The sequence below is a fragment of the Odocoileus virginianus genome, chromosome 12, assembly GCF_023699985.2.
Source record: "Odocoileus virginianus isolate 20LAN1187 ecotype Illinois chromosome 12, Ovbor_1.2, whole genome shotgun sequence".
NCBI classification, from domain to species: domain Eukaryota; kingdom Metazoa; phylum Chordata; class Mammalia; order Artiodactyla; family Cervidae; genus Odocoileus; species Odocoileus virginianus.
Window position 1 is genome coordinate 59646632 of NC_069685.1, and position 27030 is coordinate 59673661.

Below are 27030 nucleotides of genomic sequence, written 5' to 3' on the forward strand. Positions count from 1 at the left end.
CAGTAAAGTGTTGGGAGTGATGTATATTTTGGAGCATGGCTGTGCCCTTTATTTACAGGTTTCTGGGGCACAGTAATTTCAACAGAAATGGTGTGGCCCACAAAGCCTAGAATGCTACCCTCTAGCTCTTTATAGGGGGGAAAAAAAAAATCTGCTGACCGGCAGATGAACATAAAACCACACCTCCAGAGAGGGGGCCGTCTGGATGGTTGTTTCCATGGTAACAGTGCTAACAAGAGAGTGATGGTGCTTATGACACTTGCCAGTTCAGGAGGGTTCTGTGCTAAGTGGTCCATGCGCGTTTTATCCTTAAGGCAAGTATGAGGCATGAGCCTTGTGTGACCTTTGGCTTACAGATGAGATGGTAGATGAGGACCGCTGGCCCTTGTGGGGCTGGCACCCACCCCTCTCCGGTCCTGCCACCTGCCCACACGCCGCGTCCCTACCAGGGCTCTCCTCTCGGCGGTGATCCCACGGCAGTACTTCCGGACCAGGTTCCTGGTGCACATCTTCCTGAGCAGATCTGATGCCTGTGTGGGGAACACACCCGTTTTCCACCTGCCTTCAGCCACCAAAACAGAAGCTTTGAAAGCAGGGCTGAACTCAGGGTGATGTAAAAGCACAGCGTTAAAATGTTTTCTGATCAGAGAGAGCTGCTCATCTTTCAGTCTTTTCACTATGGCTAAACTTGTGGTTTTTAACCTGGAATGAGTTTTGAGTTGCCTGGATTGCTGGCTAGGAGGTTCCAAGAGACGCTGACTTAGGGGCCCCAGTGGGAGGGGGCCCAGGAATATTACAATTGCCCCCACTCTGCACTCCAGACACACAGCGTCTCTGGAGCATCTGAGAAGCACTGTTGCAGGCGACAGTCCCTGAACCTATGTGAAAGGTCCCATTAAAGACTGAGCCATTCAGAAGTGCTCTGTGTAAACAGACCTCTGGTGTCATACTTCGAGACAGAATATGACAGATTCTGAGTTCGGTTGCTCAGGCATCACCCTCATGGGGAAATGCTTTATCTGGTGAGGCAGCACAAACCAACCGTCTCCCTTGTGGCTCTGCTGGTAAAGAATCCGCCTGCAACGCGGGAGACCTGAGTTCGATCCCTGGGTCGGGAAGATCCCCTGGAGCAGGGAATGGCTATCCACTCCAGTGTTCTGGCCTGGAGAATTTCATGGACTGTACAGTCCATGATGTCACAGAGTCGGACATGACTGAGCAACTTTCACTAAGCTCCACCCACGCCATCTGCCACATGTGTTCTGGAATGGTCCTTACAGTTTCCAAGATGCCAGGAGGCCTCAGCCAGCTCTTGTCCAAGACGTTCTTTGGGACGTGATACCGGAGGTTCAAGATGTAATTCTTGCGTACAAACACAATGAACTCCTCGTTGTCAGGACAGAGGGGCTTGTTGCGATTGATGAACCCCTTTATGAACCTACGAGGGAGACAGGGTTGTTAGTTTCCTATTTCCTCACTTCCTGTTTCTTCACTGAGTTCTCTGCCACACTGGTTTGAATCAGCATCAGCCAAAACGATGGGAGATTAAATTTGCTTACCATGTAGGGCCGCGGGTCAAATCTGCCCCCAAAGATATGTTCTATCTCACCCACGCTGTGTTTTGGTTTTGTTTTGAGTAACCTGAATCTGTTGCCAAAAACACCAAATGGGGGGTATTGCATGACAGCCAGATTTCCAGCTTTCCTTGAAAGAAGTTCAAAGATCTGGCCCGACAGGCGTTGGCTGAAGTGGGGTGATGACTACCCCTCTGAGGTGGACCGAGGGTTTCTTTTCGCCTCAGTCCCCACCCTACCAGCTTATGAGACCTGCTGCACCTGCCTGGCCTCAGAAGGCATTTGATTTTGTGGCTTGAGAACTAGGCTAAGAGAAACGTCAAACGTTGTGAGTTGTGATCACCGTCCAGTGCGCAAGTCCTCAGGGCTGATGTCCTGCAGGAAAGACGGGTTTTCTGCCCAAAGCCAAAAATCTCAGCCACGCCCACGACCACCCTCTGCAGTACAGTGGTGGCACTCAGAAACCTCGCCGCCTTACCAAAGCTGATGGAGGACTTACTTTCTTACAATCTGCACCGCCCACTTCCTCCTCTTGGCCTCCTTCCGAGCCAGGGCTCCACGCCAGTGGGCTTCGAGTGTAATGGCTGAAAGAGGTCACCACTGGCATTAGAAGGTGAGTGCAATCCCTTAAATACAAGAGCCTCTTCAAGAATGATTCACCCCCTCCACAAACACCTGGACGCCCGTGCAGCACTCTGCCAGCCCCCGAGATGGAAAGTGGGACGAGAGTCTTCAGTCTCTACCCAGAGGTGCCCAGAGGGACCCCTGAACCCGGGGGACAGGGGAGCAGAGGGAGCTGGGGTGTATCAAGGGAAACCCCAAAATATGCTGGGGGCCGGGTTCCCCAGGTCCGTTTGAGGGACCAGAGAGGCCCTTGATGGCACAGGTTAGTCTCGCCACTGTACTTGCCCTGTCTCTATCCCATGTATAGTCATCTACGTTAAAAATGGGGACATCCAAAAATTAGACTTCTGGCTCGTGTCCCAATTTTTAAATGCTTCTCAGATTTTTTTTTCCCAGTTAATTATGAAACTCAAAGTGCTTTTCTTGTGTTCCTCACGGCAACACTTACAAAAACAACCAACAAATGTCTATCAACAGAACATTGTGGTACGCTCGTATAGCACCAGGGCTCAGCAAACTGTGGCCCCTGGCACCGACTGCCCCGTTTGTAAATAAAGTGTTATTGCAACAAAAATGTCGCAAAAGAAAAATAGAAACAGTATAATTTTATGGAGTTCAAAACCTTCCCACCTAGAAGTATATTATTTCATGATGCATCCAGAGATCATAAAATTGTAAAGAAAAAAAGGAAATCATAATGCCAAGTTCAGAAGAGCGGAGTGTGTGGAGGGAGGGGGTGATCCAGAGAAGTGACCAGGAGGGGCAGCACAGTGGCTCCAGGAGCAGTCATGGTGTCAGGAACCTTAAAAACTGTTCTTTAAACACGCCTGTGTTGTGAATCAAATAAGACATGTCCACTGAACAAGCAGAGGCTGCAGCATTATAATCTCTGCTCCACTTAGACAGCATATTAAAAAAGAGACATTACTTTGCTGACAAAGGTCTGTATAGTCAAAGCTGTGTTTTTTCTAGTCATGTACAGATATGAGCGTTGGACCATAAAAAAGACTGAGCACTGAATTGATGCTTTTGAACTGTGGTGCTGGAGAAGATTCTTGAGAGTTGCTCGGACTGCATGGAGAGCAAACCAATCCATCCTAAAGGAAATCAGTCCTGAATATTCATTGGAAGGACTGTGGATGACAGGGAAACGGTGGGCCACGGCAAACTGGAGAGGTCCTGTCCAGGTCTTACCTGCTTGTCTTTTTCTCACGTACACTCTCCTTTCTAGGCAGCCTTTGTACGTGGCTTGGATTCTCGCAACTTAAAAGAAAACACAGCTTTTGGTGACATGGCTTTCAATTGTGCATCTTAGCAGCTGTGACCTTCAGAAGGGGTTATCAGCTGTGGCCCTGGGAGTGTGCAGGTAGAGCTGACAGAAGCAGCCTTGGGATGTGACAGGACCCTATTAAAATCAGAGCAGGGACTTCCCTGGTGGTCCAGTGGTTAAAAATCCACCCGCCAATGCAGGGGACACAGGTTCAATCCCTGACCAGGGAAGATTCCACGTGCCACGGGGCAGCTAAGCTCATGTGCAACTACTGAAGCCCACGCACCCCGGAGCCCATGCTCCCCATAACAAAAGTCACCGCAGCGAGATGTCCAAGCACCCCAACGAGTAGGCCCCACTCGCCGCAACTAGAGAGAGCCCACATGCGGCAATGAAGACCCAGCGCAGCCAAACATAAATATAAATCAATTTCAAAAAATCAAGGCAGAGGAGAAAAACCGTACCTAATTGATGTTTACTAAATTCAAAGGCATCTTCAGTAGCAAACAGAGTTCTGGGGAAGCGAATGAATATTTTGGTTCTAGAAATAAAAAAAAAAATCATTTCATTGTTCATCACTGTCTGTAGTGGGTTGAACAGTATCCCCTCCTCCAAATTCACATCCACTTAGATTCTCAGAATGTGATTCTTACGAGAAATAGGGTCTTTGCAGATGTCATCAAGGTAAAAATTAAGATAAAACCACACTGAATTAGGGTGGACCCTAAATTCAGTGAGAGAGTTCTTAGAGAAAGACTCACAGAGAGACACAGGGAGAAGGCAGCTGGAAGTGGCACGGGAGGAGCCTCCCAGCGAGACTGCAGTCTCGCTGTCGACACCCTGCTGACACCTGGATTTTGGCCTTCTCTCCTCCAGAACTGTGAGACAATAAATTTCCATTGTTTTAAGCCAACCAGCCTACGATTAATTTGTACTGCAGCCCTAGGAAACTGATTCACCATCTAAAACCCAAGTTACTTCCCTGAGCTTTAAACGTGATGACACAGAATACGAGTCCAAGTTTAAGAGAAGATCCCACCAGATGGCAAAGAGAAATCACAAACGTGTGTATGTTTCGTTGCTGAGTCGTGGCCGACTCTTTTTTGTGACCCCACGGACTGTAGCCCACCAGGATCCTCTGTCCATGGGATTCTCCAGGCAAGAATACTGGAGTGGGTTGTCATTTCCTTCTCCAGGGACCAGGGGATCTTCCCGACCCAAGGATTGAACCCACGTCTCCTGCTTGGTCGTGGATTCTTTACCAGTGAGCCACTCACGGCTCTCATATTGCCAACCCATCCCCCTCCCCCAGCGCCACCACTTCAAGGGAAACTTCCCAAGGCAGCCACTGGGGGGCAGCATTGCATGGTGCCACAGGAACCCACCTTCTCATCGGAGGTTATGGATGGGGGCAGACACAACCTCTGACCCCCATGACCCACCTCCCTGACCCACCTCCCTTCGGATGTGCTACGCCCAATTCCCCTCAGAAATCCGGTTTGGAAAAGTCACTGCCTCTTGGAGCAGGGCCCAGAATACAAGAGTAAAGGATGGGATGGGGCCAGGGTGGTCATAGAGGACTGTATACAAGTTGGCAGGGAAAGACCATTGGCAGATTCAAAAGCAGAGATCCCTGAGGCTGGAGTCTCTGCCGCCTGAGAATGGACCCTCTGCATGCCCAGGCCCTGTCCTGTGCAATCTAGTTAACGCTGACCAAAATGACCAGCAGAGCGGGCGGAAATCATCCTGGCTGGCCCCACTGAGTTCTGCCTCAGGCCTTCAGCGTGTATGAGAGAGTCCTTCTGCTCACCGACAGCGACAGCTCTACAGTAATGATACTCCAAGTTGCAGAACACCACCCTCTGGGAAGCCGGAGGAGCTTCCACATCACAGGAGTCCTAACGCCCGCTAAGAAGTCGGGCACACATTTGAGAAATGAAGGAGTCCACATAGAGATGAGGGGGCTCACGTGGCTCCCGTCCTCGCGTTGACACAGAGTTCATCCCAGCCCCCGATGCAGGTTAAGAACCCAGGGCTCCCTTATACTTAATCTCCAGTAGGTAGCAATGTAGACTTTCTTGCCGTTTAGAGCTTGCAGCACTGGGTTTTATTATAAAAGAGCTCTGTCTGGTCTTTGTCCCCTTGCAGTGTCTCAGCTCCCCAAACCTGTGTGATTTCCCAAGTGATCAGAGCAACGGGGCCTCTTTTGTTAACACTCTTTTGGTTTTTGCTCCTGAAATAGCTTCCAAGCGATACAGGTGAAATGGATGTCTTTTTAAAAATTTCTTTCCATTATGGTTTATTGCAGGATGTTGAATATAGTTCCCTGTGCTATACAGTAGGACCTTGCTGTTTATCGATTTAAAATATAGTTTTAGCTGCTAATCCCACACTCCTATTTTATCCCCCCAACCCCCTTTTCCCCTAGGTATCGTTTATTATTCATAACCAACCCCTTTCAACCACGCCATCACCTAACAAGTGATATTTGGAAAGCCCCTGAATAACCTAAGGATGGGAACTGGTCGCCAGGGAAACCAGTCTTGAAATTAGAGTTGCAAGTTATAGCCCCACCGCTTGCAAGGGGAGAGGGGCTGGAGGTGGAATGAATGACCCTTGGCCAATGATTTTATCAACCATGTCTACGTAATGAAGCCTCCAGAAAACCCCCAAAGAATGCAATTTGGAGATCTTCTGGGGACACCTGGAAGAGCTTCCTCCCCCCTCCCACATACCTTGCCTTGTGCATCTCTGCTATCCTTGCTCCTGAGTTATATCCTTTTGTAATAAACTGGTAATCCAGTAAGTAAAATATTGGGTTGGTGAAACATTCAGGCTTTTCCATATGAAGTTACAGAAGAATCCTAATGAACTTTTTGACCAGCCCACTATTTTTCTCGATTCTTTGAACTGCTCTAGAATAATGAATCAAATCCAAGACGGGGGTCATGAGAACCTCCAGTGTATAGCTGTTGGTCAGAAACTCAGGTGACAAACAAGACTTGTGATTGTCCTCTGAGGGGAGGACCGTGTTGGGGGACTGAGCCCCTCACCTGTGGGACCTGACACCCTCTCCAGGGAGCTGTCAGATGCAAGTTTCACTGCAGGACACCCAGCTAGCTGGTATGTGTGCTGGAGGGTTCTGAGTGTGAGTGAAGTGTTGAGAGTGGAGGAGACACACAGGAGAGTGTTTTCTTTACAAAACTGCAATTAAATTAGGTGGACAAAAGTATCTGCTTATAAATCTATGTGAACTCCTGAAGGATGAACCTCTAGGCTCAAGATGCAGACGAACGGATGCGTAAAACACTGTAACAGCGACTCCCGGGACGCTCACCTCCCTAACTTGTACTCCTCGGGTTTGTAGCCGATGTACTTGATCAGCCTCTCTACGCCCTCTGCTGGAGGCCCGCGCCAGTGCGGCCAGGTGTCGGGGCACAAGGACTTATACCTGGAGAGAGGACAGGCACATTTAGAAAGCACCCCCTGGAGGAGGAAATGGCAGCCCACCCCACTCTTCTCGCCTGGGAAATCCCACGGACAGAGGAGCTACAAAGACCTGGACACAACTGAGCGCACACCCACACACCCACACACCTTCCACGAGCCGCCCTAGAGATCTGCTTTGCTCTTCTGGGCACGCCAACCACTCAGAGGACGACTTCACACCGAAGTCTCCTAGAAGCATCACTCCAGCCTCTGCCCCTGTCCTCACATGGCCTTCTCCCTTGTGTCTATCTGTGAGTCTTTCTCTCTTATAAGAACACTCTCATTGGATTTAGGGTCCACCCTAATTCAGTGTGATTTCATCTCAATCTTTACTTTGACAACATCTGCAAAGACCTTACTTCTGATGAGAATCACATTCTGAGGATCTAAGTGGATGTCAGTTTGGGGCAGGAGAACATCAGAGGTTTATATTAGCAGGTGGATAAATCATTAAAATAGCAGTGAGGAAGGAGATTGTTACTTAATAAATGCATATAAACAGATATTATCAAGACACAAGGCTTCTGGGAGAAAATTAAGCAAGATCCTCGGTAGAGAAAGGGCTTCCCATGAGGCACTAGTGATAAAGAATCCGCTTGCCAGTGCAGGAGATGCAAGAAACTCAGGTTCTATCCCTGGGTCGGGAAGATCCCCTAGAGCAGGAAGAAGCAGCCCACTCTGGTGTTCTTGCCTGGTGAATCCTACGGACAGAGGAGGCTGGTGGGCTACAGTCCCTGGGGCGACAGAGAGTTGGACATGACTGAGCAACTGAGCACCACCATTGGCAGAGAAAAATCTGATATTAAATGAAGACTGAAAATAAACACCCAAAAGTGCTGAAATTTCAGAGTGTAGTATCTTGACTTACGTGGCATAATGCAAGGAATTAGATTTAAAGTGTAACCTATGCATGTGCTTTTTATAATTATGAAAAAGTTGTACTTCAAAGACTTCCCTGGCGGTCCAGTGGGTAAGACTCTGCACTTCCAGGGCAGGGGCGGGGGCGCATATTCGATCCCTGATCAGGGAACTAAGATCCCACCTGCTGTGAGGCATGGCCCCCCCAAAAAAAAGTTCAAGAGAAGTCAAATGTTAAGTTAAAATATGGAATTAACAATATTCAACCATGTCAACCTACAAAAACAACCATTTTATTATGCTTCTCTTGAGAGGGTAAAAATGTGGTGTTCTCTTGATAGCACACACAACAAGCTGCCCAACTGATGCACAAGCAGCTTGGGCCGTGGTGGTGATGGTGGGTATTTCATTTAATCCTTACCAAATCCTTGAGAACAAATCCCTGTATTGCACATGAGCAATTAGGTCCCAGTGGGAAGAGGAAGAATGGGGATTGCCACCCAAGAATCTGTGGCTCCAATGCCCACATTCTTACCACTACTCCTATGTCTTAATTTTTTTTAACACCTGTGTCTCATGACAGCCCATGAGGCCAAGGGGATTGCTCCCAGACTGACCCGCACTAAACCAGCAGCCTTGGGAAGAGACTTCCCCAGCCAAGTTCAGACTCCAGGGGTGTGTGGCCCACGACTGCCCTCTGGTGGCAAGTCTGTGCATTGGCCCTTGTACTTCCTAGATTCCAAAGAAGTTTTGGCTTGGCCAAAAAGCTCATTCAGGTTGGCCAACCCAATACATTAGTGGTTCAGTGAAATGAAGGGAAGGTGGTAAACCAAGTCAGCTTCCTAGTCTCTGGAATGCCATCACTGTCACAGCTACAGCAGGCAAGAACCAAACGAGTTCCCTGGGGGGATGACCTTTTATTCATCGCCACTCACTTCATCGGCTTAAGATCCACAAAACAAACTTTACCTTTGCAAGAAATACTCGTACTTCCGTCGGTAGGCGAAGCCGGCCCGTCTCACCCGCAGGTGCTCCATCAGCCCCAGGTACTTGACCTGATGCCTTATGAGGAAGTTGTCAAACTTGCCTTTGGAAACACAGAAAGAAAAAGGACCCCATGGGCATGTTTCATCTAAGACAAGACCAGAGGCTACATGCTGACGATCTCTGGACTAGGTCTAGCCACAGATATGTCCTGTTAGGTTCTGAGTGTGTTTCTTTTCATGGGGGGTGGGGGTGGGGGTTAACAGGAAAATCTGAACTTCTAGTTTCCCTTGAAAAACCATGATGGGACTTCCCTGGTGGCCCAGGGGTTAGGATATCACCTTCCAGGGCAGAGGGTGCAGATTCCATCCCTGGCCAGAGTCTTAAGATCCCACATGCCTTGTGGCCAGAAGAACCAATACAGAAAGAAAACCATATTGTAACAAATCCAATGAAGACTTTTTTTTTTAAATAGTCCATATAAAAAAAAAAATCTTGAGAAAAACCATAAGATCTGGTCATTCAGGACCTAGACTCTCATATGGCAATAAGTGCCCCGTAGACAGGCTGTGCCTGATGCAGTTTGCCGCAGTCCCCTCTATTCCCTATTGCCTGACAGTCAGCCTGCTTCCCTCATTTGCTCTTCCCGCCTGGCTGCTGTAAGCCTTTGACTGCACGACCTTATTGTGAGAGCATGGTGCAGGCTCAGCAAATACCGAAAGCTTAGACCATCTGGAAAACTGTGCACTGGCTGGAAAGAAGCAGGGTGGCTTCCCCTCACTGCTGAGGTCTACCTGGCTCAGGCCCTAAAACTGGCCAGGCTGAGCCATGCTCACACGGGACCACAAAAGTCACCTTCCTCCCTATTCATCTACCTTCTATTTCTTTAATATGTTTTTCTTTAAGTATTCTTTTCTAAACATTTATTTATCCTTGGCTGTGCTCGGTCTTCACGTGTGGGCTGTGCTGTGCGGGCGTTTTCTTTAGTTGCAGTGAGCGGGGACCGCTCTTTAGTTGCGGCGCACAGGCTTCGCTTTGAAGTGGCCTCTCTTGTTGAGGAGGACGGGCTCCAGGGCTCAGAGCCCCCCGGCTCCAGAGCGCAGGCTCCACGGATGTGGCCCACGGGCTTAGCTGCTCCGCGGCATGTGGGATCTTCCTGGATCTGGGATCAGACCTGTGTCTCCTGCATCGGCACGTGGATTCTTGACCACTGAGCCACCAGGGAAGCCCCGCTTACCTTGTGTTATTAAGTACCGATGACAAGCAGCAAGCCTGTGGTGGTTTTTAGGATTTTACCCCGCTACCATCTTGGTTTTCCTCCTGGCCTCCCTTCCCTCAGCTCAGGATTCCAAACGATTCTCAACTCACTGGGCTCTTTCCTCTCGTTGGGCTTGATGCAACGGATGTACGAAGGTTCCTTGGAGATGAGAATTTCCAGAAGGCTGCTCAGGCTGTTTTTAAACTGAGTCCCCACCTGCAGGGAGAGAGAATGAGCTGACCACACAGCGCTGCTCCCCACATATACAGAGAAGACTGGCTCAAGGCCGAGACTTGTCCTTCAGACCCGAACTCTTGACAGGCTAGTTCTAGTGGGCTGGCCAAAAAGTTCATTCGGGGATGGTACCGCCAAACTGAAATAAAATTTTTTTGCCAACCTAATACTTACTCCCAGTCATGAGCCATTTTGCCCATGAAGAGAAGGGTTTGGATGTTCTGGCCTGGGAAGCCTGAACTCCGTCTGGTCCAGCAGAGGTTGGACAAGCACTGTCCCAGTGAATATGAAGCGAGCACCTTGCAGGAACCAGCATCACCGCTGAGCCAGTCACCTTCCACCACCTTCCCGTCTCCTTGTTACCAAGCGTCCTTTATGAGATGCTCGTTACAGCAATTTCTTTCTTTGATGGATGGTATCTTCCTATAGACTGTAAACCCCACAAGGAGAGGAGGACCCCTATCTGTTTGGTTGTTCCTGGATTCCCCTGTACCCAGCACAGCACCTGACATGCAGTAGGTGTTCAGTGAATGTCTGCCAATGAACACACTGGTTGCTAACCTTGGAACATATGTATTTAGTAAGACCTGTTAGAGAGGGATACTTCCAGAAAAAGGAGTGGACAGCTTAAAAAATACAGTTAAGTAAAGTAATTGCACCCTTGGGTGATTTCTGCTACTTTTTCTTTTTTGCACAGGTGCCGCCCCCCCCCCCCCCCCCGCTCCCCCCGCCCAACCACACACACACACTCACCGTCGGTGCCCTTCTCCGGTTTTCTAGCTCGGCCACCAGGAAGCATTCCTTCAGTATTCTATTTTTGGACCTGCACAGCACCTGTAGGCACAGAGGAAGGACCACCACACTTGCTGCTTCAAAAATCACGAAGGGCTCTTCAGGAAAGTTCACATCAGCGTGTACATGACGGACCAGAGCTATTTGCCTTGGGAGCACTTGAAAAAGAAGACAGAAAGGGGACTTCCCTGGTGGTCTAGTGGTTAAGACTCAGCGCCTCCACTGCAGAAGGCGAGGGTTCGAACCCTGGGTGGGGAACTAGGATCCCTCATGCCGTGTGTGGTACGGCCAAAAAATGAAAACAAAGATGATCTTGAATTGTCTGTTCTGGCCATGACATGCTGGAATTCTAATACAATACATCAAAGAGAAAAATCCAGAAGGCTAAACCTCCCAAATCAGTATCCCGGAGCCTTAAAAAATACACAGAGTTAAGTTTCAGACTTACTTCTTTCAAATGTCTGTAGAGGAGATCATTGTTCTTTTCCAAGAATCCTGTAAAACATTGAGTTAAAAAAAAAACTGAATCAATGGCTTTGATTGAAAATATAATTCCATACTGATTGCAAAGGGAAATCTTAAAAATGATCTCTTAATTAAGAGTTTCACAGACTGGGCAATACTGACATTTGGGACTGGGTCATTTTTGTTCTTGGGCGGCTGTCTTGGGCACTGTTATCAAAACTAAAATTTTTGTTGTGATAAAAGATACATAATATAAAATTTACTATTTAAACTATTTATAAGTGTGCAGTTCAGTAGCATTTCATGAATTTACATTGTTGCACAACCATCACAGCCAACCATCTCCAAAACTCCTTTCTTTTTCCCCCAGTGGAAATTCTGTACAGGTTAAACACTAATTCCCCATTCCTTGCTTCATGAAACCCTTGATAACCACTGTTCTATTTCTGTCTTTATGGATTGGAGTGCATCCCTTACATAAGTGGAATCCTTTCATATTTGTCTTTTTCTGTCTGGCTTATTTCACTTAGCATCATGTTTTTACGGTTCATCCATGTTGTAGCAGGTGTCAGAATTTCTTGCCTTTTTAAGCCTGAAATATGCCCCATTGTAAGGACAGAGCACTTCTCGCGTGTCCATTCATCCATCGATGCACACTTGGGTGCTTCCACCTTTTGGCTGCTATGAATAAAGCTCTGCGTACACGGGTGTACAGATACCTGTTCACACTCCTGCTTTCAGTTCTTTTCGGATATCTACCCAGAAGTGGGCAAAATGAACTTTTGATGACCTTAGCAAAGCCACTTCTGAAAAACTTATCCTAGGCATATAAGGAGCACAGATTGGCCAAATGAAATATACAAAGATGTCAAACACAGCACTGTTTACAAGAAACAAAGCTGGGAACAACCAGAGGCCTTCAGACAGGTGACGGGACACAGCCCCATGGGGCGTGATTGTAGCTTTTCAGAAGAAATGTGGAGGAATCTGCCACTACAGAGAGTGAATGCAGTCTGGAGGCAAAAGGCCTGGGTCTGACCTCCAGCTCTGCCACTTACTAGCTGAGTGACCTTGGGCAAGTTACTTAACATCTCTGAGTGCAGTGTCTCATAGATTAAAAGGGAACCAATAATGCTACCCACATCCCTGAGTTCTGTGAGGTTTAAACAAGCGACAGAGGTAAAGCATTTGGGACAGGACCTGGTGCATAGAAAGCATTTAATGGATGTTATTAGCTGGAGTCCAAATGATCACCCATATCTATTAAATGTAAAATGCAAAGGAGATAACACAAAATAACAATCTGTGTTGTTTAGATGTATATTTGTGTTATTTAGATGTGTGGGCATACACGTCCCCACGTATATAATTATATGCATAAGATATTTTTATTTTCCAGTTGGTTCTTGTGGTTACCTCAGGGAGAGACTAGGCATAAAAGGGCTTTTTAGTTTTCCTTCTGTACCTTTCTGTATTGTGAGCAATTTCTAGCCTTACATGTGTGTTGTTTAGTCACTAAGTCGTGTCCAACTCATTTTGACCCCATGGCACCCACCAGGCGCCTCTGTCCATGGGATTTCCCAGGCAAAAACACTGGAGTGGGTTGCCATTTCCTTCTTCGGATTTTCCTGACCCAGAGACTGAACCCTCATCTGCATTGGCAGGTAGATTTTTCTTTTTTACCACTGAGCCACCAAGGAAACCCTACATGTCTATTACTTTATTCTTTAAACAAAAATCAGTAGGTTATCTACTTAAAAGAGATTTGTCCTATTTAACTTTTTTTTCCCTTCTTGGGCTCCCTTGTGGCTCAGCTGGTAAAGAATCTGCCTGAAATGCAGGAGACCTGGGTTCAATCCCTGGGTTGGGAAGATCCCCTGGAGAAGGGAAAGGCTACCCACTCCAGTGTTCTGGCCTGGAAAATTCCATGGACTGCATAGACAATGGGGTCACAAATAGTTGGACACGACTGAGTGACTTTCACTTTTCTTTTTATACCACTATATATTTAAGGGAAAAAACTCCCCTAATACATGGTATTTTTTAAAGCTTTTTAGTGAAATGAATTTATGTAGAAGTAAAAATTATCTAGAACCTAAAGCAGAGGTGAAAAAAGAAAATGTATGAAAAATGTCTTACAAAATGTTCACAGCAGCATTACTCATGAAAGCGAGAAAGTGGAAACACCCCCCATGCAGATAACTGATGAAGGGATAAACAACATGTGGTGCAACCATGCAGTGGAATCTTATTTAGCAATTAAAAAATAGTAACAGCAGGGATGAATGGTGAAAACATTATGCTAAGTAACAGAGAACAAAGTGGCCTTTATCAAAGTTAAGAACTTTTGGGCTTTGAAGGATGCCATCAAGATGGTGAAAAAGATAACACACAGATTGAAGAAAATACTTGCAACCATCTCTCTGATAAGGGACTTGTAGCTAGAACATAAAGAACCATATGACTCAATACTAATAACAAAAACAATTTTAAAAATGGGTAAAGGATCTCAACAGACATTTCTCCCAGGAAGAAGTGCTAATGGCCACTAAGCACAAGGAAAAATGCTCCACATCACTCAGCATTAGGAAAATGCAAATCCAAACCACCACTTCACACCAGCTAGGATAGCTGGAATCAGAAGACAGACAATGCCAAGTGTTGATGAGGAAATAGGGAAACTGAGACCCCCTACACTGCTGGTAGGAAAGCAAAATGGTGTAGCCACTTTGGAAAACCAGTCTGGCAGGTACTCAAGAAATTAAGAATAAAGTTATCACAGGATCCAGCAACTCCACACCCAGGTATTTACCCAAGAGAAAGGGTAACATACGACCACACAAAACCACAGTCATATTGACAGCAGCGTCATTCATAACAGCCCCAAAGTGGAAACCCAAACGCCCATCGGCTGATGAGTGAACAGACAAAATGCCGTGCAGTTATACGGTGGAACATCATCTGGCAATTAGACAGGAACGACGATATGGATGAACCTTGGAAACATTATTCTAAGGGAAGGAAGCCAGACACAAGAACCCGCACGTTGCATAATTCCATTTTTATGAAATGTCCAGAATAGGCAAATCTCCAGACAGAAAGTTGACTGGTTTGTTGCCCAGGGCTCTGGAAGACGGGCTGGGGAAAATGCGGAGTGCCTGCTAACGTGTATAGGGGTTCTTTTTGGGGTGAGGGGGTGATTCTAAAATGGAATGTGGTGACAGTTGCACAAATGCACAGTGGCTACACTAAACACTGTTCAATTGTACACTTTAAAGGAGTGAAACAGAGGCTATGTGAATTATCTCCATAAAGTAGTTATATATAAAATTACTACATTTTATAATACTTTTAAAAATATTTTTCTCATGTGGAACATTTTTAAAGTCTTTATTGAATTTGTTGCAATATTGCTTCTGTTGTTTTTTTTTTAATATATATATGTTGCTTCTGTTTTACATTTTGTTTTTTTGGCTGCGATTCTTGTGCGATCTTAGCTCCCCAACCATGCTTGCGTTTAAGGTATGGTTAGCCAGTGGACCACCAGGGAAGTCCCCCAAATATTTCTGAAAAGCCGTGATTGCAGTGGGGCTAGGGAACACTTGAGATGGATATGCAGCATGTTTAGAGTGGACTCGGGGGCACCTGCATGGCTGTGACCTGTGACCTTTACCCCCCAGACACTCACCCCTGGTGCAGTATGTGACCTCTCCCGCGTAGTGGAAGAGCCGGAACTCCATCCAGCCAATCTTCTTTCTGCCCTTCGGACCCGCCAGCTTCCGGCTATAGCAGGACAGAAACAGACGGGGGCTGAACCTTTCTACTTCACTGCGACAAAATGCACCGACGTATAAAGCACAAGACCTGTTTAGGATTGTGACGATCAGCTGAAGGTCAGCACTGAAATCTATTTCAACTATTTCTTCCCGCCACAGACCGAGGTCTTGCTAACATTAAACCCTTCCTTCTCATGAGCACTGAGGGATGAAAAATGTACATGAGCCACACAAACACATTTATTTGTACAATGAAATAATGTTCATTTTTCTTGGTGATGACTAAAAACTGATTTTACTACTTTACATTTGTATGACGTGGAGAGACTAAAATACTCACGAAATACTGTTTTTCAGATTCGGGTGATCTACAATTTTTTACAACTGTTCTTGAAAAGCATATACAAGTATATTGATAGCACACATATCTGAACTGCACAGCTCAATGAATTTTTGCAAACCGAATTCTCCTGTGCAAATATCACCAGATCAAAAAAGACAGAACATTTCTAGTCCCTGAGAACCCCCCACCTTGAGCTCTCTCCAGGTACAATCTGACATCTAACAGAATAGGTTGTTTTTAACCTGGTTTTATACCCTAGGGAAATGGAACCATATAGCGTGTAGTTTTGTGTGTCTGATTTCTCTTGATTACATGTTTGTGTGATTTATCTGCGTCATTGCATGTATTTAGATTGTTCATTCTCCTGGCCATACATTATCCCATCTGTAAAGATGTTACAGTTTATTTTTCCAATCTTTAAAAAGAAATGTATTTCTTTATTCTCGGCTGTGCTGGGTCTTTGTTGCTGCTCGGACATTTCTCTAGCTGCGGAGAACGGGACTACTCTCCGGCTGCAGAGCGTGGGCTCCAGGCTCCAGTAGCTGCAGTTCCCAGGCTCAGTACAGGCTCAATAGTTGTGGTGCATGAGCTTAGTTGCTGCAAGGCAGGTGGGACCTTCCCGGACCAGCGATCAAACCTGTGTCTCCTGAATTGGGAGGCAGATTCCTTACCGCTGAGCCACCAGGGAAGTCCTATTTTTGCAATCTTGATTCATATACTTGTCCAATTCCATTCACTTATCCTTTCAATACTCTATAGGTTTGATAAAGCCACTACCGTATATTGAATATGTGCCATGGCCAGAAATTACACTAGGTGATTTATGTGATCATTTACAATGCTATATGGCAGGCATATTAATTATCCCATCTTATAGAAGGGGAAACTCAAACTCAGGAGTACTTACTGCTTGCCCAAAGTCACATGTCTATTAAGTGTCTGGGCTGGGATTCAAAACCAGGTCCCTATGACTCCAGAGCACATGCCCTTAAATTCGCTCCTCCTCGTCTCAGAGTGTGTTACATTTCTAGTTGACTTTCTGGGACTCTAAATGCTCTGTGTCTTCATCTGTGGGGTGGCAATGTGAGTACACACACATGTAATAATTCACCAGGTTGCACACTTCAGATCTACACACATCACTGCATGTGCTTTACACTTGATTTTTTTTGACTATCTCATGCATGTGGACATGCCCAAAATGAAAGGATGATAGATAAAGACACAAAATCTTAAAAAAAGAATTCTACTTGGAATTCACATGAGCTTGACTCCTACCAATGAAAGCTGTGCAGCTGGTGTATCATCACGCTGCTTCTATGTATGAGCTAGTAGCTAGGGGCTTCCCTGGCAGTCCCGTGGTTCAGACTCTGAGCTCAATGCAGAGGGCATGGGTTAGATCTCTAGTTGGGGAACTAAGATGCTGCACAGCCCAGCCAAAACCAAATTAGTAGCAGCTATACTACTGGGGAGCTATGCTAAGGGGGCTTCCCTTGTGGCTCAGCTGGTAAAGAATCCACCTGCAATGCAGAAGACCTGGGTTTGATCCCTGGGTTGGGAAGATCCCCTGGAGAAGTGAAAGAATACCCACTCCAGTATTCTGGCCTAGAGAATTCCACGGACTGTATAGTCCATGGGGTCGCAAAGAGTAGGACACAACCGAGCAAAATTCACTTTCACTTTCATACTACTGGGGAGAACTGTCCACATACCTAAGAAAATGGATGTACAGTTGACCCTTGAACAACATGGGGCTTAGGGATTCCACACAGTCAACAAATTGTGTGTAACTCACAGTTGGCCTTCTGTATCCATGGATTCAACCAACAGGGGATGGGGTCACGTAGTACTATAGCATTTACTATTGGGAAAAAAAAACCCCATGTATGAGTGGATCTGTACAGTTCAAGCCAGTATTGTTCAAAGGTCAACTATACAGGGGGCTTCACTGGTGGTCCAGTGGCTCAGGCTCCGTGCTTCTAGTGGAGGAGACCCAGGCTCAATCCCTGGTCCAGGAACGAGATCCCATAGGCCGTAACAGAAGAGTTTGCATGCTGCAACTAAAGATTCTGTATGCCATGACTAAGACCCAGCGCACCCATATATATATATATATACAGCTATATATACATATATATATACACACATATGTGTATCCACACCTATATATACACACACACTAGAAGTCAACTATACAACTACATGACCGTCCCCATGCAACAGCCTGGCAAATGAGACCCCTACGTTTCAAAGTGTGCGTGCTTTCCCACTTTCTCCTCCAACCTCTCCAGGAAACTCAAGTCTGTAGCAGGACCAGGACGAATACATTCTTCATCCTTCAAAACAGAAACAGAAGTCTTCGGTCAGAGCACCACACTCCATCAATTCCAAGTTTAAGTGCTCCCAGCAGCTGTGGCAAAATGCAGTGGATTGAAATATATCATCTGTGCACAAATCTGGGTCAACATTTCCAGGGGCAGGAAGGGGTAATCCATCTTATCAAATCTGTTTAGGGAACCGTGGAACCAGAGGGACTGGAAACTCCATGAAAAGTCAGCTCTCCCACCTATCTGACGTCTATTTCCAAAGACGTCCCAGGGACACTTCACAACTTCCATAACCAGCTGAGATGCTCAACTTCAATGTCTCTTAACCAGTCTTAGCCAGCTGGCCAACAACATACCCTCTTTAATGGGGAGCAAAGCTTTCAGGAAAAGTGAGCCATAAAACTAGTTAAGTCTAACCTTCTGCAGTTCACAAGCTGTTTTTACTTTCTGTTTTGGGTCCTCAACAGTGATAACATTTAATTAACCATCTTAAAAACAAAAATGAATCAAAAGAATTCCATGGTGGTCCAGTGGCTAGAACTCTGTGCTTCCACTGCAGGGGGAGTGGGTTCAATCCCTGGTCAGGAAACTAAGATCCTCCAAGCCAAGTTAGTATGGCTAAAAGACAGAAGTAGAGAATGTCTTCTACATCCACCACTTGCAGACCCATAACATGTAACATGACTGAGAAATAAAGCTTTTAAAAAAATGAATCAAGATTGACATGAACATGCTACTATATTTAAAACAGATAACCAACAAAGACCTACTTATAGCACAGGGAACTCTGCTCAGTATTCTGTAATAACCTAAATGGGGAAAGAATTTGAAAAAGAATAGATATATGTATATATGTAACTGAATCACTTTCTGTATACCTGAAACTAGCACTACAGTCTAATATAAATTTTTTTTAATGAATCAACACTGTAGCTTTTATTAAAACAAATGAAAAAATACTGGGTTCAGGTTGGTAAGACAACTCTTACAAAGCAACATTTCTATGCTCTCTGAATCCACCTATGGCAAACCATAGATGAATTTGAATAAGAGGGGAAAGCTCAATCTAAAACTTGGAGTAAAAATTCAACAAAAGAGTTCAACTTGGATCCTTCAATAATCCAGTGGATTTCACTCTTAACTCTTTGTAACCCTGGGGAACAGATCTTCCGAGTATTGAGGATACCGTGGAATGGGCCCCAAGTCAACGTTAATTTTCTCACCAGAATGGAAATGATTCCTTTGTGTCTCTCTTCTACCAAATCACAGATGATCTTGTTGTTGAAATACTGAATTGGTTCCCACTAAAATGACAATGAGGAAAAGAATTCTCCAGGAAGGATTAAGATTGAGCATCAAATATATTTCTTTTAAATTGATTGTCCAACTTTTATTTTCCAAATCTGATTTTTATCTCTAATAGTTCAAAAAGAATACTTGCTGAATATCAAAATAATTTCCCAGGAAACAAGCAGAGAAGGAGCGAAAAATAATTCTTAGTACTCATCAGGAAAAACCTCCAATGAAATGATATTTCTCATGGAAATGTCTTTTGCTTGGTTAAGAAATCAAATGAGGAGAAAACATTGAAACATTTACCTCTATACCTTCCATTTCATATTCTGCCTGTTCCGCTTTTAGGGTTCTCTCAATTAATAGTTGCTGGAGTTTCTCATTGCAGTAATTTATACAGAACTGTTCAAAACTGGAGGTGCAAAAGATTTAAGTAACTAAAGCTACGTGAGTAGGCCAAGTTTTTTTTAAAAAAATTGTATTTACTTATTTTTAAGGATGCTTTTTCCATACAGAAAACTGAAGTCCTTATTAAACAAATAATTTAATAAACTGATAAGAAGAGTCAAACTAAAAGACATTCGCATTTTTAATAGTTATTCTGGTTTAGAAAAGTTTATGAGGCAGGGGCTATGCAAACCTTGAGAATTTCTAGAAACAGGAAAATGAATTCCAATAACATCAGAAATGCCATAAACCAGACTCAGACCTTAAAGGAAAATGAAGAACCAGTGGATCACAATGAACTCAAACAAACTCACCCATTCTTGTCGAAGACTTCAAACCCATAGATATCCAGCAATCCAATCACAGTTTTTCCAGTAAAGTCCTAGTCAAAGTAACACACAGCATTAATCGTTGAGGTTGTTTACCTTGTAACACTCAGTATCTGGCAACTGCCCCTGAATCTGGGATGTGGCTATAAATCTTATCTCTCCAACAACGGCTTTCAGAAGAAACAGGGTGGAGATAACTTTCCCATCCTGCCTCCTCCTGCCTGCAGCCTCCCTAGGTCCCATCCCGGCTTCCATATTCATCATCAGAGTAGACAGAGTGATCGTCCCTTTCTGATTCACTTCCTTGCTTCAGCCCTCCTCAGCCCCCCAAGCCCACATTCAGTCCAAAAAAAAAGAGAGAGAGAGAGGAAGAAAAGAGGAAGGGAAAGAAAAAGAGAGATGGAGAGAGGGAGGGAGCTACTGACAGCAGGAAGATGTTCATCCAGGAGAGAAAGCAGGTATTTTGGACATCATTTTCAACAGAGGGCCAAGTGCTGTCAGGCAAGGATAGCTATTTTAAGAGAAAATGACTTTTCTTCTTAAGGGACACAATGTAGCATTCTGTATGATGTGCTGAGTCAATGTATCCAAATCCATCCTTTGCACATTTCCTCCATGAGTCTCACCACATTCGTGCACCCAGGTGCCCTCATGTCATGGCCTCAACTTCCAGCTTTGTGTCAACTCCCTTTTTAATTTAAATAATTCCGCTTAAAAAGGAAATATACCCTTAGGGTGAGTTCAAAGGAGCTGTCTTGTTTTTTTTCTTATACACATTAAAATATACTACTGTTATAAAAATGAAAAGGTTCTGTATACACTTCAAATGCTGTGCATCCTAGACTTCGGGACATACTGACAACATCATTTGTCAGTGCATTTTTGTGAGCTTACTGTGTGCTAGGGACTGGAAATGTAGACATGAAAAGACAATAACTCTGCCCACCAGGAGCTTACACTCAATTCTCACAAAGTCTTTAAAGATGTTGGTTTTAAAACATGGCCATGTTAAAAAGCCCAAGGCACCCAATGTGCGTGGACCAACCTTGTTAACTAAGGAGGAATTGATTTTGTTGACCAGCCAAGTAAACGTTCGCCCATAAACAGCCTTTGCCATCGCGTCTCTAGCGCAGGCAGAGAGCTCCAGTGTCAGTGGGCAGATCACCTGAGAAGAACAACAGGTACTTCACTACAGAGGTTAAAAAACTTAAAAAGCCCCCAGAGTTTTCAACCCAGGCTTTAAAGATGACTGGGGGAGGAAAGCGGTCTTCCCTGATGGTCCAGGGGCTAAGACTGGGCTCCCAATGCAGGGGACCCAGGTTCAATCCCTGGTCGGGGAACTAGATCCCACATGCCGCAATGAAGGCCTGGCACAGCCAAATAAATAAATAAAGTAAAGATGACTAGAGACGGATACTTGATGGGGGAAGAACCTACCGCCTGTGCTGAGATACAGCCTCAACCAAGACAAACAGCTTCAGCCTCTGTGGGCTCATATTTGGCAGAAGGCATTCAACAAGCCAGGGCTTCCCAGGTGACACTACTGGTAAAGAACCTGCCTACCAATGCCGTAGACATAAGAGACGCAGGCTCGACCCCTGGGTAGGGAAGATCGCCTGGAGGAGCGCATGGCAGCCCACTCCAGTATTCTTGCCTGGAGTCTCCCATGGACAGAGGACCCTGGTGGGCTTACAGTCCATGGGGTTGCAAAGAGTCGGATATGACTGAATGACTGAGCGCGGCACAGCATTCAACAAGTCACACAAAGAAGCATCCCATAGTTCTGAAGCTGAGAGTGACCAGCGCTATAAGGAGACACATATGCTGCTTTAGGGCAGGCGTGGGATGAGCAGGGGAGGGGCTTTGAGGAGTGATCCCTAGGAAATGAAGGATGGGGAGGCTTTAACTAGGTGAAACACAGGGAAGGGTGTTTCAGCAGAGGGAACAGTATACGCAAAGACCCCATGGAGGGAAGGCAGGGAGGGCGTGAAGCACCAAGAGCTCGTGACGGTGGGATGTCAGGGGATCGGGGAGGTTAAGGCTGGAGAGGCTGACAGAAGCTGGACCACACAGGACCTGGTGGGCAGGATTCAGGAGTCTGGCCTCCCCTGGGGCCACCAACCTACTGGCAGCAGCAGCAGGGAGGGTAGGCACATTTCCCCCCAGAGCCATTTTTACCTCCTCCGTTTTGGCTTCAATTTTTCTATGGGTGAGAGCTTCCAGAAGGACCCATGGGTGGACCCCTAGGAGCTGAATAAATGGAAAATAAAATGCCATTCAGCAACCCAACTTGACTCCCGAGGAAAAAGTGAGTGGTGTCTCCAGGCCCAGATTCACCTTTTCCTCCTGCTAATCGTGTTCTGGGGCAACACAGACCACATCTGTGCAACATAGACCATATCTGTGCAAAGCACAGCCCATGTTTGGTCTTTCAACTGACTGGCTTTTACTCACTCCCTTGCCCACCTGCTAACCAGTGTCAAGTGCAAGAGCAAGATGAGCCCTCTGGGACATGGGCACCCAGCTGCCTTGCTCCCCTCCCCCGCCCCTCCATCTCTGACAGGGTCTGGGGCCTCTCCTGTCCGCCCACCCCCACTCTCCCAAAGTGGACCATCACCTTGGCGATCCATTTGATCTCGTGAGTGTCTGGTACAGAGGCACAGCCTTGCTGGTTCTCTTCAAAACAAATGTTCCCCAGGTGCAGGACACTGGCAATAATTCCAAAGAGATTCTAGGAACATGGGAAGTGGTGAGGAGGGCAGGGAGAGAAGACTGTGGCCGCCTGATTGATAAACATCATCAGAGGTGGTACCCGGGGGAGAACCGCCCCCCCACCCCTAACTCCAGACTGGAGTCACAGATCCTTCCCTAGAAATTGGCCCTGTGGGCTCTCATCCACTTCTGATATTAAGGGAAGGGGGAAGGAGCCTCAGTGGAGGGCAGGATGCTCCCTCACTTGTGTCCAGCGTGGAACACTACTATTCTGGTACCTACCTTTGTCCCCTGCCTATAAGCCATCCAGTGTTCAAATGCCATGGCCCCAGATACACACACACACACATGTAAATTTTTTAAAAATTATATCCTGGTCCTTGAAAGGTCAACAGTTTCACAATCCCCCCTCACCCCCCCCCCCCAAAAAAGACAAAAAGATGTAAAAACAAAATGTTTATAAATCCTACAATTTGGTCCAACTTGTTCCAATATAAAATAAATGATAAATAAATAAATGATATTCCTAGCACTCTAGAGGATTAAATATTTGAGACTGGGTTTGAGAGGAAGAAGAAACACGACTCCCTCCTGGCACCCAATACTGGGAAAACTTGGATCTGCTGGATAAAATGCAGAACGCCCAACTAAAGTTCAAATTTCAAATAAGCAATGTCTAGTGCTTAATTCTTTATAGTTAAAAAATTTTTATTGGAGTAATGATGCTTTACAATGTTGTGTTAGTAAGCAATGTCTAATATTTTTTTAGCATTAAGCTTGCCCCACACAATGTTGGGACATACTTCTACTAAAAAACTAGCCGGTGTTTATCTGAAATTCAGTGTTCCTAGGCATCCTGTATCTTTATTTGCTCACTCTGGCAACTCTGCGGCATCACCAGGAAACCAGGATGGTTTCCCCAACCCCAGGCCCGACCACAAGGAGCTCCACCCTCGAGGGGCTCATACCTCAAGATCATCTTTAGTAAAATCGATGACAGAAAAGGCATTGGAAACAGTTTTCCAGTCATTCTTGTCATTAACACATGGCTCTTTGGCACAGCGACCCTGTTGACACAGAATTGGGCTGCTTAACAGCACTTTTATAAGGACAGTCAGGTGTCAAAAGTTTTCTCTGCAAGCATTAAAAAGCTAGTTCTATGAAGTTTTGAGCTGTGGAAAAAATAGGTTTTATTCTACTTGTCTATCACCTGATGATTTGCCAACTGCAGCTTTTTTTCAAATTCGGAATTTTGTTTAAAAACCTGTTCTGAGAAAACTTTCAAAGATACATATCAGTGGTATATCTTTTTGTGTGTATGTTTTTTTAAGTAGGCTTCCTTGCCATTTTTGCTGAGTAAATTGAAGACATTTATCTCAGTAGATATCTACTAAAACATACAGTAAATAATAATGTTTAAATTCAAGAAAACTACCTTGATGCACTTAATAACCAACATCAAAAACTTCAAGGTAGGATTAGATAGGAGGAGACCTTCCCTGAAGGAAATTAAAGTGGTATCTAGAGAAATACAGATGATACAGGAGGTGTGAAAAGGCTTTTCCCACTAAGTCTAGAAGTTGTCTTTTAAATAAGTAACAGACTACCGGTGTTACAATTTAAAGGGAAAATCTTCTAGATGAGGGTTTTTTAAATTATTATTTTGCTTTTGTAGTACAGATTTTTCCCGATTACCTGAAGATTCATCATTTTAAAAGAGTTCCTTGTTGCATGGTGAAAACAAAGATGTCGTACCATGAAAATACTCACCAGTGAACTGGGATGTCAAACCTTCAACCTCCCAAATATCCCTCCCACACAACCAGCACCACGGACTCCCTCCCGTTCAAAGACAGGGCTAGTTTAAGTCAAACCTTAAAGAACACCTAGAGGTTTGGAAACAGTGCAAATATACTGCAAAGCACGGGCCAAAGTCACAGAAGATCATGAGATTAATCAAAATAATACTGGTGAATTGCTTGAGCCATTTCCAAAGGCACCGTGGCATCAGGATCCAGTAATATGGCCATAAGGAAGTTACTGAACATCCCACAGAACCAACCTCCCCCCCCACCACCACCACCACCAAAGGGGCACCAGAGACAAGTTATGGTCCTTCCAACCTGTGAGAGGTATTTATACAGCTGGGGGTCTCGCTCCAGTCCCAGGTAAGCAAGGAGCTCCTCTTCTCCACCCTCCAGCAGCTGGTAGAAGATGTGGAAATTCCGCTCGCCCTGATTCTGATAGACGACTCGAGACTTTTCTATCAGGTAACTGATGATATGCCCACCTACAGGAATGCCCTTCAAAAGAGAACAAAAATCCAGCCAAGGCAACAATCAAGGCCACTCTCTTACTGGTGTCTCCTGATGAACTGAAATTGTGAGTCTGAATCAACCTAGTCTATCCCTCTTCTAAGAGTCACGTTTTCTGGGTTCCATTCCTAACCCCCCCAAGGTGATAAAGATATTTTCTGTTTTCATTTAGGATAAATTGTTTTACCATCCATGTTTATCATGATGACTATGATCCATCATGATTTAATTTTTGTATATGGAGTGAAACAGAGGCCAAAGTTCTCTTTATCCTTATGGATTTCCAGTTGACCACCACTTATTGGAAAGACAATTTTATTGATACTGAATCTCAGTGGTGCTTTGGTCATAAGTCTGGTGACCATATAGGTAAGGAAAGCCGGGGCATTTCTAGCCTCTGTTCTGGGCCATCAGCCTCTTAATGTCAATATATTCTTATGCCAATATTAATTATTATTGTCTTAATTGTTGTTTTAAATAATATATTCAATGAAGGATTTGTATTCCATGACATATATTGAACACTCACCAATCAATGAGAAATAATTACCCAGTTAAAAATGAGCAAAAGACTTTAATATACTACAAGAGGGTCTTTCAGGAACCAATGAGCAAAACTTCATTAAAATTGAGGGAGGTACAAATTTAAACTATAGTGAGAAACCACTATATGCCACCAGAATGCCTAAGATTTAAAGGACTGACAATACCAAATGTTGGCAAGATCGTGGAAAAACTGGAACTCTCAGTTATAACATTGCTGGTAAGAATCCAGCAATGCAACTTCTGGGTATACACCCAGCATAAATGAGTGCTTATATCTACTGAAAGAGGTACAAGAATGTTCAGAGCACTGCTTGCAATAGCTAGCCCCAGACTGGAAACAACCAAATGTCCACCACAGGAGAACAGATAAACAGTGATAAAAGTTGAGCAATCAAAAAATGAACAACTCCACACAGCAACACAGTTGAATCTTACAAGACATGCTGATTCAGAGAGGCCAAACATGAAATAGAACAACTGTATAATTCCATTTTTTCTGAAGCTCAAGAACCAGTAAAATGAATCTGTGATTATAGATGCCAGCACAGTGATAACTTTTGGGAAGCAGGGGGCAGCTATTTGTCAGAGATGGGTAGAAGAAATTTCAAAGTGTTGGAAATGTTAATATCTTGAGATGAGTGGCGGTTACACAGGTAGATTCAAATGGAAAAATTTATTGAGCTGTGGCCATGAGCTGTGTCCTTTTAGTATGTGTTGGATGCTAAAAAAAGCTTAAAAATATGTATGCTATTAAAATTTTTTCAAAGTCCGTGCATGCATGACCAGAAACCTATGTTTCAGCCTCTGGGAAATCCTTAATCAGTCTGTCTTCATCACTGTACTAAACGCTCAGCCAGCTACTGTTCTCTAACCTAAGGTGTCACTTGGAATTATATGTCCCTGAGAACTCTGCCTACCCCTCCTACTTGCATGAGCCCCCATTTAAACTCTGTGTACAATACATTATATATCTTCTCTGTCTACTTTCATGCTACAACAGTGGAGCTGAGTAGTTGGGACAGAGGCTGTACAGTCCACAAAGCCTAAAATATTTACTATCTGACCCTATCCATGTAAGTTTGCCAACTCATGTCATATAATCACGTACGCCTAAGTAAATAGATTATTTACTCTGGAATGTTTTCAAGCTTTGTAAGAAATGGCATCTCGCTGACACCGCGTACATTCTCATGACCTGTCTAGATTGCATGCAGCTGGTGCTGACATGCTCTTGCTGCCATAATACGCCTCATCGTGTGAGATCCCACAATTGGGCCCTTCTCCTGTTGACGGGCATTCAGTCCTGGCCAGATGTGTTGGTTCTTTCCAGTCCCTTTACCTTCATGAGCAGTGCTGTTGAGGCCATGCTTACACATCTGTAGGAATATTTCCAG

The 27030-nt window shown here is 45.0% G+C and overlaps 1 protein-coding gene across 4 annotated transcripts in view; it reads right to left on the reverse strand.

Moving 5' to 3' along the window:
- The window catches only part of MYO1H (myosin IH), an 89618-nt gene that overhangs the window by 6227 nt on the left and 56361 nt on the right, over window positions 1-27030 (reverse strand). For all 4 annotated transcript variants that reach the window (XR_011490723.1, XM_070475439.1, XM_070475438.1 and 1 more), the window contains exons 6-25: window positions 24899-25078; window positions 23744-23842; window positions 22681-22794; window positions 22242-22313; window positions 21109-21228; window positions 20049-20116; window positions 19594-19699; window positions 19218-19298; window positions 17912-18003; window positions 15237-15331; window positions 11532-11578; window positions 11045-11125; window positions 10168-10273; window positions 8785-8902; window positions 6806-6919; window positions 3933-4009; window positions 3393-3461; window positions 2074-2158; window positions 1279-1438; window positions 447-530 (exon numbers count right to left, since the gene is read on the reverse strand). Coding sequence is in view for 3 of the 4 variants with exons in the window: in XM_070475439.1 (XP_070331540.1) it covers window positions 447-530; window positions 1279-1438; window positions 2074-2158; window positions 3393-3461; window positions 3933-4009; window positions 6806-6919; window positions 8785-8902; window positions 10168-10273; window positions 11045-11125; window positions 11532-11578; window positions 15237-15331; window positions 17912-18003; window positions 19218-19298; window positions 19594-19699; window positions 20049-20116; window positions 21109-21228; window positions 22242-22313; window positions 22681-22794; window positions 23744-23842; window positions 24899-25078 (1968 nt within the window). In the remaining variant the exon portion in view is untranslated. The remainder of the gene's footprint in view (window positions 1-446; window positions 531-1278; window positions 1439-2073; window positions 2159-3392; window positions 3462-3932; window positions 4010-6805; window positions 6920-8784; window positions 8903-10167; window positions 10274-11044; window positions 11126-11531; window positions 11579-15236; window positions 15332-17911; window positions 18004-19217; window positions 19299-19593; window positions 19700-20048; window positions 20117-21108; window positions 21229-22241; window positions 22314-22680; window positions 22795-23743; window positions 23843-24898; window positions 25079-27030) is intronic.